The 13,840-nt window shown below is 37.9% G+C and overlaps 1 protein-coding gene across 1 annotated transcript in view; it reads right to left on the minus strand.

Moving 5' to 3' along the window:
• The window catches only part of HACD2 (3-hydroxyacyl-CoA dehydratase 2), a 101,982-nt gene that overhangs the window by 41,226 nt on the left and 46,916 nt on the right, over nucleotides 1-13,840 (minus strand). Inside the window, exon 4 of the mRNA XM_043995826.1 lies at nucleotides 5,157-5,245. Coding sequence (XP_043851761.1) covers nucleotides 5,157-5,245 — 89 coding nt within the window. The remainder of the gene's footprint in view (nucleotides 1-5,156; nucleotides 5,246-13,840) is intronic.

Raw genomic sequence — 13,840 nt, forward strand, 5'->3', positions numbered from 1 at the left:
CCTTGTTTTGTTTATTTTACTGTATTTGTTGAAATTATTATTGCATTTAAAATAAAAGTTTTATATAAATACTGTAACAGAAAAGCAGGAAAAAGTCAAATTGTGCAAAGTCAAATGAAGAAAAAGAGAAGATATAAAAATGAAGGATGTGTTTATGAGAATTCTTGGTATTTACTTCAAAGGGGAAGATTTTGCAAAGACACTGGGAAATGAAAATAAAAGGAAGAGGAAAAGAAAGTTAATATATGGGAATTCAGACTCTTGCAACAGAACAATAAATTAGTTTCTGAAGCCAATTTTTTTTTATTAAAAAAAAAGTTGGGGGAGAATGTTGAATAAGGAATTACAGGCTTAACTTACCTTGGAAGAAGACAAAATCACTTTTACTTTGTCATGGGTAAAATGAAACATTTAGTAGTCTTTGCATACCACAATTAATAATACCCTTATAATGTAAACAGTACTTTGGGTTTTTAGCATTTTATTTTTTTCCAATTAAATGTAAAGATAATTTTCAACATTCATTTTTGTAAGATTTTGAGTTTCAAATTTTTCTCCTATCCTCCCTCACCTCCCCCTTCCACAAGACAGCAACCAATCTGATGTAACATTATAATCATGTTAAATATATTCCTACATTAGTCATGTTGTGAGAGAAGAATTAGAACAAAAGGGAAAAATCACAAAAAATAAGAAACAGAAAAACAACAACAAAAAGTGAAACTAGTGTGTTTCAATATGCTTTCAGATTCCATTGCTCTTTTTCTGGATGAATCTTTTCCTATTGTGAGTCTTTTGGAATTGTCTCGGATCATTGTATTACTGAGAAGAGCTAAGTCTATCACAATTGATTATCACACAATGTTGTTGATACTATGTACAATGTTCTCTTAGTTCTGCTCACTTCACTCAACATCAGTTCATGTAGGTGTTTCCAGGTTTTTCTGAACTCAGTCTGCTCATTATTTCTTCCAGCACAACAGTATTCCATTACATTCACATGCCACAACTTGTTCAGCCATTCCCCGACTGCTAGGCATTCCCTCAATTTCCAATTCTTTGCCACCACAAAAAGAGCAGCTATAAATATTTTTGTACATGTAAGTCCTTTTCCCTTTTTTTATGATCTCTTTGGGATACAGACCAAGTAGTGGTATCGCTGGGTCAGATGGTACACAGTTTTACAGCCTTTTGGGCATGGTTCCAAACTGCTCTCCAAAATGATTGGATCAGTTCACAACTCTACCAACAATGCATTAGTGTTCCAATTTTCCTACATCTTCAACATTTATCATTTTCCTTTTTTGTCATATAGCCAATTTGATAGGTGTGAGGTGGTACCTCAGAGTTGTTTTAATTTGCATTTCTCTAATCAATAGTGATAGAGAACATTTTTTTTCATATGACCATAGAAAACTTTAATTTTGAAGTCAATTTTCTTAACCACTAGTTATGTATGGTTCCCACCAATAAAGATCTTTTCTATAATCACATAGAGCAAAAAGACTTTAATAAAAGAAAGGCTTCATATTTGTTGTTAGAAAAAAAGAGAGTTGGGTGTGATAAGTGGAGAATTGTTTATACTTCTATATTTTAGCATTAAGGTGGAATAAATAGATTATTATAGTTGAAGAACAAATTTCAATTTTCACTTGTCCATGCTGAAATGCTGATGGGAAATGTTAACATGGAAAAATACAACTTGTGAAAAGGAGGGGGTGAATGAAGACTTTAGAATGCAGGATCAAACCTGAAGAGCTAAAGAGGAAAATCAGGGAAAATAAGAACTATATCCAGAAAATAAATTTATGAAGTTGAAGATAAAGAGAATAAACATATACTGCATAGGCTGCATAGAAGAACTAGGCCAGATGTGAAATAGCACACCAAATGCTTTATATGACCAAATGCTTTATATAACCGTTTATTAAAGCCAAAGCAAAGAAAACAGTATAAGGAATGGGAGATCCAGACAAACTTTGTCTTTGGAAGCGCTACAATAAAAGACAAGAAGTAGCTGGCTAAAAGTGGGAAGAAAGCTAAGGTGGCAGTAAAAAGGAAAAGAGGAAAGGGCAAAGGGAAAGAAGACAGACAACTGGATGGCCAGAATGCTAAAGAAGAATCAGAAGAACTGCATGGAAGAATAAAACAGTCATGGAAAAAGAAAATAAGGAACAGATGGAAGGAAAACAAAGGCAATTAAAATATGCAGTGTTCTCATAAGACAAATAAATGATCCTTTTGGAAGGGCTATTGGTTTGTTTGGTAAAGAGAAATTAATTACAAATATATAAGTAAGACAATATGTAAAATACCTTTTAAAAAAACCTAGGAGCAGGGGCAGCTAGGTGGCGCAGTGTGGGGTAGCTCGATGGTGCAGTGGATAAAGCACTGGACCTGGATTCAGGAAGACCTGAGTTCAAATCCGAGCTCAGATGCTTGATACTTACTAGCTGTGTGACCCTGGGCAAGTCACTTAACCCTCATTGCCAAGAAAGAGAGAAAAAAGAGAGAGAGAGAGAGAGAGAAAAAAAAAGAAAGAAAAGAAGGAAGGAAGGAAGGAAGGAAGGAAGGAAGGAAGGAAGGAAGGAAGGAAGGAAGGAAGGAAGGAAGGAAGGAAGGAAGGAAGGAAGGAAGGAAGGAAGGAAGGAAGGAAGGAAGAGAAAGAAACTAGGAGCTTGGAATGAGAATGCCTAAAAGAACTCTTTGAAAAACATGCAGCTAGACCAATGTGAGGCATATGACTGAAGACAATTGACTGCCAGAAATCAAATCCACAGACCATCCAGAAACTTTACTTTGGCCATTAGTTTCAACATTCTTCCCATCGAGCCTTGACAAGTACTGCCCTGCAGGCTCACCTGCCTGATGGGGACACTTTTTCAAAGATTACTGGGTACATTTCGAGCTTGAAGATCTGTAGTTTTTAATGCATCATGTATCTGTGAACCTGAATGTCAGAGTATTAACTAGGACTTTTTGTACAGTGGGCACATACCACAAACTGTGCCTGGGGCAAGAGGCACAAAAATCAGCCTTAGTCAGGGCAATGAAGATTTTGTAGTGTAATGATTGGAATGACGCCACCTACTGGAGACTTGCTGTGGAGAGCTCCACCATGAGGAAAATGCCTCAGAGGCATTGTGGCTTTTCCTTGGCGTCAGGAAATGACGCTTGCTCATGGGTGCTATCTATCAAGTCTACCAGCCAATCAACTGGAGGAGCCTCCTATGGTCTGGGAGGAGACAGGAAGGAGGAAAGGGAGCCTGCGCAGAGAGCGCTGGCCTTTTTGGCTTCCGGACTTGATGGTGGTGGCGGCAGAGGACTTCACAGGAAATTTGAGGAAAGATAGGAATGCCAGGCTGTTAGAATTCTGTTCTCAATCTTTTTCTTTCTATTTTCCAATAAACCCTCAAAAACCTAAACTCGTTTTATCAGTGATTTTTAGTCAGTTTCCCCCAAACTGGGGGAATACATTAGAATCCACATTTAGAATCTTAAATTACACAGTAGAAAAACAAGAAGATAGCTGCTTTTGGAAAGGAGACAGAAAGAGAGTTTGAAGATATACCTTCCTCTTCCACTTCAAAAGATCACATAAGAGCTGGAAGGGACCTCAAGAATCATTTAGTCTTGCACCTTCATTCATTCATTCATTTATTTTGGTCAGGACAATGAGCATTAAGTGACTTGCCCAGGGTCACACAGCTAGTAAGTGTCAAGCGTCCGAGGCCAGATTTGAACTCAGGTCCTCCTGAATCCAGAGCCAGTGCTTTATCCACTGCAGCACCTAGCTGCCCCTGCGTCTTCATTTCATTCAGAGGAAACTGAGGTCTTAGAAACTAAGTTCTCTGAGGGGAACTAGCTTGTCTAGGTCAGAGGAAAGTGTATTCGATTCTTACTGAAAGTGAGGCTGGGGGCAGCTAGGTGGCACAGTGGATAAAGCACTGGCCCTGGATTCAGGAGGACCTGAGTTCAAATCTGGCCTCGGACGCTTGACACTTACTAGCTGTGTGACCCTGGGCAAGTCACTTAACCCTCATTGTCCCGCAAAAAAAAAAAAAAAAAAAGGAAAAAAAAAAAAAGAAAGTGAGGCTGCCATTAGGTAGAACTAAATGGAGTAAAAATTCTCATACATTTATAGACTTAAATCTGTAAGAACCTTAGAGATGACCTTTGTCTAACCTCCTCATTTTATAGAGGCAAGAGCCCCAGCCAGAGCTGGTGTCAAAGGTTGGCCAGGTTGTTGAAATCTGGCTCTTCTCATAGGCATTAGCCTTTCTGGAATGGCAGGCCCTAGTTTTATGACTCATGAAAAGAAGCTATGCCGAAGAGGGGAACCCGAGGAACCCTTGGTTCTTCCAAATGCATCCTGACCTCCTCTCCTCTTCCTCCTTCCCTGGGCTCTACTCTATGACAAAGTTTGAGCTAGGGCAGGCAGAGCTTTATGAGATCGACAAAATCCTCAATTGAGAGGCAGCCATGATCTCAAGAAGATGCCAGGGGCTAAGGAGCTGTCTCCTTTTCCTCATTTCAGGCATTCCTGTCTCTGGGGAGGCATCTTCTCCCCACTTCCTTAACTCCTGATGTTACCTGTGTTACAAAGGTGTGAACACTGAAGGGGCCAGTTTGCTGGACCATGGCCTGGTTTCCTTTTGCATTCCTAGGCTGGGCTAGAACTCCAGTTAAAGCTCTGGTAGTGTGGGAGTAAAGGAAAGCTGCTTGCTGTAAGCCCTGTAAGGCTCAGAAAGTAAGGACTTCATTCCACTCCTAGCCTTTTTGGGTCATTCTCTGAGCCCAGAGCCTAAAGGTGCGGAAAGCAAATAGGGTGAAAGAAAAAATTCTCAACACACATTACTCACACTCTTGAGGTATATTTGGGACTTACTTCATTATAGGATTTTAATAATTGAAATGTATCTAATAATCTGTAAGAATATTGCATTTTGAGGCCCATTCTCCCCTAAGACTAAGCTTTCAAAAAAAAAAAAAAGACTTAAGCTTTCTCCAGGGAATGTGAAAATTGGTCAAATGATGTTGATATTAGCCAGAAGTCAGTCTTTAGCCATAGCACATATATGAAGAAGGCTGAAAAACAGTAGTTTTCGTCTAATTACTAATGTTATTACATTTCATCCTATGATTTAAACACTTACCTCTTTGACACTGTGTGTTACTGCCCATATTAGAAAAACTCTTGACATCACCTGGAAAGAAGTCAGGACTACAGAGGAAGGAACAATTCCTGAAAAATATTTTAGTATTGGTAAATTCACTGCTTTAAGTATCTAGTATTTTATAAAACAATTGAAAACATTCCAAATTTAGTATTTAGAACTAAGTAGTATTTTAAGATCCTGACAAAAGAAATGGGAAGTGTCAACATATTATAATAAAATGTTTCTTTAATAAGAAACTATGTGAAGTTACAAACCACCATAAACCTTTACTCAAAATATAAAGCACAATTCATGGAAAGAAGACGCATCATTATTGTTATTATTATTATTATTAATTATTATTATTAGCTTCAATCTGAAGCATCAGTTCTTTCTCTGGGGATGGATAGCATTTTTCATCATAAGAACAAGACTGTTTAAAAAAAGCTTTTCAAATAATCAATGAGCAAATGCCCAAAAGAAACTTTTAATGAGTTTTATTATTATTTTTTTCCATCTTGGTGGAAACACAAACTTTCATTTAATCCTCAAAGGTTGATGACAAAAAAGGAGGTATGAGAATGTACCTTCCTCTCTTCTTTAAACAGGTTGGAGGCAGGGGTAGGGAAACGTGTAAGGAACACATAGTGTTGTTAGCTTTAATGTACTGGTTTTTTCTTTTATTCCAACTTTGTTATAAGGAATGGCTTTCTGGATGGGGAAAGTGGGAGAAAAATAAAGGCAATATAAAAAGTAAAGATGAATAAAATTATACTAAAAAGAGGAACCATCATTTTGCAATGTCACATTAATCCCGTTGTCACTCCCAAGCTTAGAGAAGTCTAAGCCAGTTTCCACAATCTAAATACAGAATCAGAGATAGATCTCAAAGCCTCTTCTTCCTTTGTCCAGTGAGATGTGAGATCAATGGGGTGCAAGGACAGTTTTCTCTTTCTGTCCTCCGGGGACTATAACATGATGCCTTGGCTAAGGCACTATGTGGCATTCAGTGGTTGATGAAGCACTACTTAATAAAATATGTATTTTATGTATTTTAACAGGTACTCCTACTCTGACCATCTGTCTTTAATCTCCTGCCAACAAAATTGACTTACCCTTTTCCTGGACATGCCTCTCTCTGCGAGCTTTTTGTCCATGGTCCTTTCTACCCCGTAAAGCCCTCTGCACCATCCTACCATAGTCCTTCTCTGCCTGCAAAACTAACCTTATTCAGGAAGCATATTCAGACTGAGACTGACCTTAAGTCATTTTCCTGGACAGTACTGAATAAACACCGAAATTCTTACTCCTCATCTCTCTCTTTTTAGATGTTAATCAAAGAATTCATTTCAACAAGTATCTATTAAGAACTCTATGCCATATGTTGTGCTAGGCACCAGAGATGCTGAGACAAAAAGGGAACAGACCCTGCTCTCAAGGAGCTTATAGTGTACTGGGAAGAAACTACATATGTAGATAGATAGAAAATACAGGGGCAGCTAGGTAGCACAGTGGACAAAGCACCAGCTCTGAATTCAGGAGGACCTGAGTTCAAATCTGGCCCCAGACACTTGATACTTACTAGCTGTGTGACCCTGGGCAAGTCACTTAACCCTCACTGCCCCACAAAAAACCCCAAAACAAACAAACAAAAAACAAACAAAAACAGAAAAAAAAAACACCCCACACAAATGGGGGTGGGACGACTAACAATTGGGAAATTATAAAATACCTTGAATTCAAATCAGAAGGAAGCCAGAGATTTCAAGAGGAAGGAAATAGCTGTGTGATCCTGGGCAAGTCACTTAACCCCAACTGCCTCACCCCCCCCCCAAAAAGATACTGGAGTGGTTTGTCATTTCCTTCTCTTGCTCATTGAGCTGAGAATATGCCTCTCCTTAAACCTTATCAGCTGGGACCCCCTGAAGCTTGGGATAGTGTGCCCTGGAGACAGTGCCCCACTTCAAGAAAAAGGAAGAACTTTGCAGGCATGGAGGACAACCTGGCCAAAGGCATGGATGGATGAGGAACAGCAAGTAAGGTATTTTTTTCCTTTTTTTAGGCAATTGGGGTGGATTTGAACTCAGGTCCTCCTGACTCCAGGGCCAGTGCTCTATCCATTGAGCCACCTAGCTGCCCCGCAAGTAAGCTATTTTGACTGGAACATATTATGTGAAAGGGAATGATGTGAGCTCAATTTGGAAAAATAGGCTGGAGCCTGACTGAGAAGGACTTTAAGTGCCCAACAGAAGAGCTTCCATTTTTATCCTGGAAATAAGAGGAAGACACAGAAGCTTCCTGAACAGGAGAGTAACGTGGCCAGACCCGCACTTCAGGAACATCAGGCTGGTAGCTGTGAGGAAGATGGATTAGAGAGGGGAGAGTGTGAAGGCAGAGAGATCAATAAGAACACTACTCTAAGAATCTAAACAAAAAAGGTGATGAAGACCTATACTAGGCCCATTTATTATATATAATGTGTTGGAGTTACTGTGCGTTTGTCTCATCCCTCTGTTATAATCTCAGCTCCATTAGGACCAGAACTGTTTGTTATCTAAGCTTTCTCTTCAAGGACCAATTATAGAGCTTAGGACACAACAAATCTGTGCAAACACCATATCAGAAAAACAGCAATCAACAGTTATGCTTCATGGTGTGAATTCGATTTCTTGGTGTCAAATATGAAGCTTGGTCAAGTTCCCGAAGGCAGCGTAGCAGTATTGTCGCAAATGGGATCTTGGACAAATCTCAATATCTCTGGCTGTTCGTTTTCTCATCTATCAAGGAGAGGGCTCAGTTCTATGTCTTTATAAAAAAATTCTATATTGATAGCAGCTTACCCAAACTGTGGGTAGAGCGTTTAGGAAGAAATCAACAGTGTGTGACAGGCAATTTTGCCAACAACTACAACGTGACAACAGACTACAGAGAACAAACCCCCCAAATTTCCCTATCACTTGTCAGATACTGAGGAGATACATCTAAAGACACCCTGACAAAGTGATTGGGGATACAGTGCCCCCCAATTTCTCTCCGTATAAGATACTATCCGAATATTTCACAGATGAGGAAAGCATGACTACACTTACTCAGGGGTCAAGGACATTTGAAAATTGCTTTATAATTGCATTAATCTAGCGTGCTACACCTAGATTTGCCTGACCCAATTTATAAAGTAAGGACAATGTTATGATATGCCCACTTTTATGAATTTGCCCATAAAAGAAATACAAAACTTTTGCAGAGCTGTAATTCCACAGGTTTCTACTTTACATCTTCTTATGTATGGTTTCCTACATTTTATTTTATTTTTTCCATTTGTTGTATCAGGTGAAAATCTGGGTCTACATATTTTGCAATTTCCTGAAGCAACCATGTAGTACAGTTTAGGTTGCTGGGCTTGGACAGGAAGTTACGGATCACAGTAAAAGAAGAAAAACAGCAGAAAAGGAGAGGTCAGAGAGAGTAAATAAGATTACACAGTCAAAAGAAGGAATGTTCTAAAAAGTCAATTAACTCAGCATATACATGGGCCAATAAGGCAAAGATCTATGACCTTATTTCATGTTACTCCCTTCCACTAAAGTCCAGTTGCTCTTGGTTACAGGCTCTCAAAATAAGGCACATCCCTAAAGATCAGAAATTAAAGAATTAGAAGTTATAACTAGACAAATATTCCTTAAAATTCATGGTGAAAGGACACTGAGCTGTCCAAGTCAGGTATTGGCCTCACCCTAAACTGCAGACTTAGGAGCTAGGACCGATTTTTGAAATACTGATCATGAGTGCAATGGGGGCAGCTAGGTGGCTCAGTGGATGAAGCACCGGCCCTGGATTCAGAAGGACCTTGAGTTCAAATCCGACCTCAGACACTTGATACTTACTAGCTGTGTGACCCTGGGCAAGTCACTTAACCCTCATTGCCCCACCCCACAAAAAAACAAGAGTGCGGCAGAAACCGGGAGGGATTCTCTGCTGTCATGCCTTCAAAATCAAATGGAACATCATATTCTCTCCATTCTTCTACCAAGAAGTGTGCATTTACTTTCCCAAAAAAGGATAATAAATTGGATAAAATCATCCAAAATCTACTATTCCAGAAACAGCAGTTCTTAGCTGGCACTGAAGAGATGATAATTCCTCATTGTCAAAACCAAAACAAATCCTAGATTCCCCCCCCTCCCCACACTTCCTAAATGTCATTTGTCATTATAGTCGGATCTAGCAGCTCTTTTTCTCCTTTCTGAGGGCTAAAAAAAAATCAGATCACCAAACTTGTTGGGAATTATATGGGCAGTAGGAGCCAATAAGCTTTAAGTGAGGGCTTCTGTGACAACTATTGTCACCAAGAGGGCTGCCTTTCTTACTTTTGGTTTCATAGCTATATTTTAGATGGCTAAGGTTGTTTCAAATTTGAGCCCTGGTAAGCATGGATATATTTATGAAGTAACTATGACCAATAATTTTCTCTCTGCAAATGATAAATAACATCATTCAAAAAGAGAAAAACCACAAAATATCAGGAACCAAACTACATGAACTGGCATTGTTACTCATGGGTTCTGTTATATGGTAGCAATTTCCCCCTAATCCCTGCATTATTATTAATGAACATTTCTATGGCAACTTAAGCTTGTGAGCTGTTATGCAATTTTTTTTTACATTTTATTAGTGCTTTAAATATTTCAGATCATGTAGCTAATTGAGGCTGAAGGAGAAGAATGGCATGTATTTCAGCTCTGAGACAAAACTAAGAACCATTTCTTTTTAATAAATCCGTTCACCTGTCATTTTTTAACCATCTACCTACAAAGAGCTGAGCTAGGTGCAGGTAGGCAGGTGGAAATAAGGTTTAGATAAGACACAGGCCCAAACATAATGAATGGCGCTTACTCTGATATGGGGATATCATACCAAAACAACTATCTATTATTTTGTATGGTGGCTAAGCATATGTTTTACTTAAGTATGATTCATTTTGCAGTGATTTTCTTAATCTTTTCATCTTTCATGTGATATCAAGAACCAGTTGTGAATAATGAATTACAAAAAGGATGCAAAAAGAAGACTTTCCAAAAGTGGTTTAGAAAGATAAAATGCTGAGGAAACAGGCTTATCAATGTCAACAAATTTAAACTATTTTGCTAAAAATATGATGGTTTAGTGTATTAGAGCAATATTTTTTAAAAGGGGGGTTATGTAAAGTCTGAGTGGGGAAGAGATTAAGAATTAAAAAGGTAAAGGGCAGCTAGGTGGCACAGTAGATAAAGCACTGGCCCTGGATTCAGAAGGACCTGAGTTCAAATCTGTCCTCAGATACTTGACACTAGCTGTGTGACCCTGGGCAAGTCACTTAACCTCCACTGCCCTGAAAAAAAAAAAAGACAAAAAGGAAAAAAAAAAAAAGAATTAAAAAGGGACATGAGGATAGGTTTCATGGCTAAGGTCTCATCTGACCAGGCTTTGAAGGATGGATAAGGTACAACAGGCAAAGAGAGGGTGGGAGGGCTCTTTAGGCATGGGGAAGAATATGGGCTTTTGCTCAAAAGCAGGGAAGCTCAAGGGACAGGGAGTGGTCAAATTTGACAAGCATACAGCATTTATTGGGAGGAGAGGGGGGCGGGCAGTGAGTCTTAGATAAAGCAGGAAAAGTAGGGTAATGTGAGAGAAGATTCTGAACAAAATTTGGTGGGTGGAAGGAAGTTACTGAAGATTTTGGACCAGAGGAGTGAAGATCAATCAATCAATCAACAAGTATTTATTAAGCACAAACTAGGCCCTGGGGACACAAATACAAAAGTGAAATAAATAATCCCTGTCTTCAAGAAGCCATCCATATTCATTGTTATCTCTTTGGGTTCCATAAGCATGTTCACAGAAGTTTCCAGGAAGCTGTTGACAATTATAACAAGGATTAATGCAAAAGCAGAATGAAAGGTGGCCTACAGATGTAGAGACAGAAAGACCTGTGATAAAGCTGTAGTGTATACAGGTGGAAATAAGAGACTACCAGGGGTGATACTGACAGTATCAGGATAAAAAGGTTTATGATGTACTATATTGAAAGAAGGAAAGTCCTTACTTTCACATCCATCATTTCGTACTACGGTAATTAGCGTGCTATAAGTATATTGCTCAAAACAGATTTTCATTTTTGACAGGTTATAAAGCAAAACTTCTAAGAATTAAGGAGAAATTACAAATCTTTCAGAACAATTTAAAAATTTCAATTAGCCAAGACTAGTCTAAAAAAAGAAAGGCAACTTATGCCTGCAAAATCGGAAGAAGGCTGTTCATTATATCTTCCAAACCTTTATCTGAAGAAAATATCTCAACTAACATCTATTTCAACTGAATGGTATATACATACAAATAAATATTCTGTCTTCATAACTTCATTTAACAGCAACCATACTAACTGAATCAGTATTTCCACAAGTGTTTTGGGGCATTTGTTAATATAATGTTACATGCTTAATATTTAGTCCTGTACTTCACTTTAGGTACAAGGTATATAATAAATTCCCAAATGATCATTTAATGAGGAAAAAAATGGTCAGCATAAATCTAGAACAACTTTTGGTGATATTTATTCAAGAAATATTTGTTCCAATTAAGTTTTGTTGTTCTTGTTTTTTAAGCAAGGGAGGGGTATAAAAGAGGATAAGATGTGTACTGAGTATATAAGGTATTCATGTGGAATACCAGTGGGTGTTGGGACTATTTTTACTTTAATAGCCTTACTTTTTTTCTAGACTTCACAAAAGGATGAATGGTTCTATCATGCATAACACAGTATTATACCGCTCTCTACCGAGAGGTGCAAGAACATAGATCTTTAAGAGTTTCACATACAAGTCATATACTTTAAAATGTATCTTTTGACAAAACTGTTGGAATTGAGATTTTTTTGTCCAGCCTCTTTATCCAGAGTTATTTTCAGTGAAGATTTCCCTATCAGAAACCTACACCTCATTGGCACCAAATCCAAACTGTTAGTAAGTTACAGGTCTAAGTTAACCAATGTGTACAAGTTAGGTTAAAAGTAATTTTAGATATGTACACTTTACATTTGCATAGCACCTTACAGTACTTTCATATACATTAGTTTATTTGACCTTTCCTAAAGCTCATTTTACAGATAAGGAAATTAAGGCTCTGAGAGGTCAAATGATTTTACATGGTCATACAGCTATTAAGGGATGGAGTACAGCACCTAGCAGTACCATTCACATATCAAGTGCTTAATAAATATTTGCCAAATGAATTAATTATTAAAGGAGCACAATGAACCTGAAAGTCATAGATCCAATTTATAATAAGAGTTCAGAGGAGTAATCACTAGACTTTCATGGTATTGAGAGAGAATTATACTGCGGGGGGCAGCTAGATGACGCAGTGGATAAAGCACTGGCTTTGGATTCAGGAGGACCTGAGTTCAAATCCAGCCTCAGACACTTGACACTAGCTGTGTGACCCTGGGCAAGTCACTTAACCCTCACTGCCCTGCAAAAACAAAACAAAACAAAAAACCCAAACAAACAGAATTCTACTGTGGTCCCTGGGTAACGCACCAGCCATTGATGTAACTATGCTTCTCTATGTTGCCTTCTTTGAAGGCAGAGTCCACCTGTCCATCCATGCTTTATTTATTATTCACCAAGATACCCTCATTGTGTCTATGCCAACAAATCCCTAATGATCATTTTCAAGTTTCTTAGAAATTCTCTTTTATCTTGTAGTCACAGCTAATAGCTAAATGTTTCTTTTATTAAGTCAGTTATAGGCCTGGGTTGTAAAACAGTAGAGAAGGGGTCAGAATAGAATATGGTATTCCCCTGTAGAGTTAGAGGGAGATAATTCAACTGCCTATCACATGAATGAATCTAAACAACCCCAAGGTTTCACCTCACACCCTGCAAATTGGCAAAAACGACAAAAAAAGGCAACGGTCAATGTTGCAGGGGAAGCAATGCAGAAAGATAGGAACATTAATACGTTGTTGGTGAAACTATGAAATGGTACAACCACTTTGTAAAACAATCTGAAATCATGCAAACAAAATGGCAAAAATGTCTCTATCCTTTGAACCAGAGACTCCATTACTGGGCTTATAGCCAAAAGAATCCACCAATAAGAGCAAAGTCCCCACAAACTCCAAATTATTTATGGCAGCTTTTTTTTTTTGTGATAGCTAAGAATTGTAAACAAATAGATGCCCATCAACTGGTGAATGGCTAAACAAACTGTGGTACATGTGGATGATGAAAACAGAAAGACATGGAAAGATCTATCTAAAAGAAATGATGCAGAGTGAAGTATGTAGAGTCAAAAAAACCATATGCTCAGTAACTGTAACAATGTAAATGGGGAACACAAAGTTTCAAAAATGGATGTTAAAATTGTTTTTACATGTAATTGGGGGAAAAATAAAATTCTAAGCAAAAAGCCAAAATAAATGAATGAATGGATAAATAAATATATAAAATGTTTGACAGTTTTCATTTGTAGATCCTCCTTATTTTTTAAACAATTAGCTAAAGATTTATGTATTTTATAAGTGTTTAAATTAGCTCTGAGATACATTTGTTAATTTATATTTGGGGGCAGAATTCATATTGGTATTTTTTTCATTTGTTGGTCTGGTAGGTTTTTTTTTAAGTTGCCCAATTTTTAAAATC

This window comes from Dromiciops gliroides, chromosome 3 (assembly GCF_019393635.1).
Source record: "Dromiciops gliroides isolate mDroGli1 chromosome 3, mDroGli1.pri, whole genome shotgun sequence".
Lineage (NCBI taxonomy): Eukaryota > Metazoa > Chordata > Mammalia > Microbiotheria > Microbiotheriidae > Dromiciops > Dromiciops gliroides.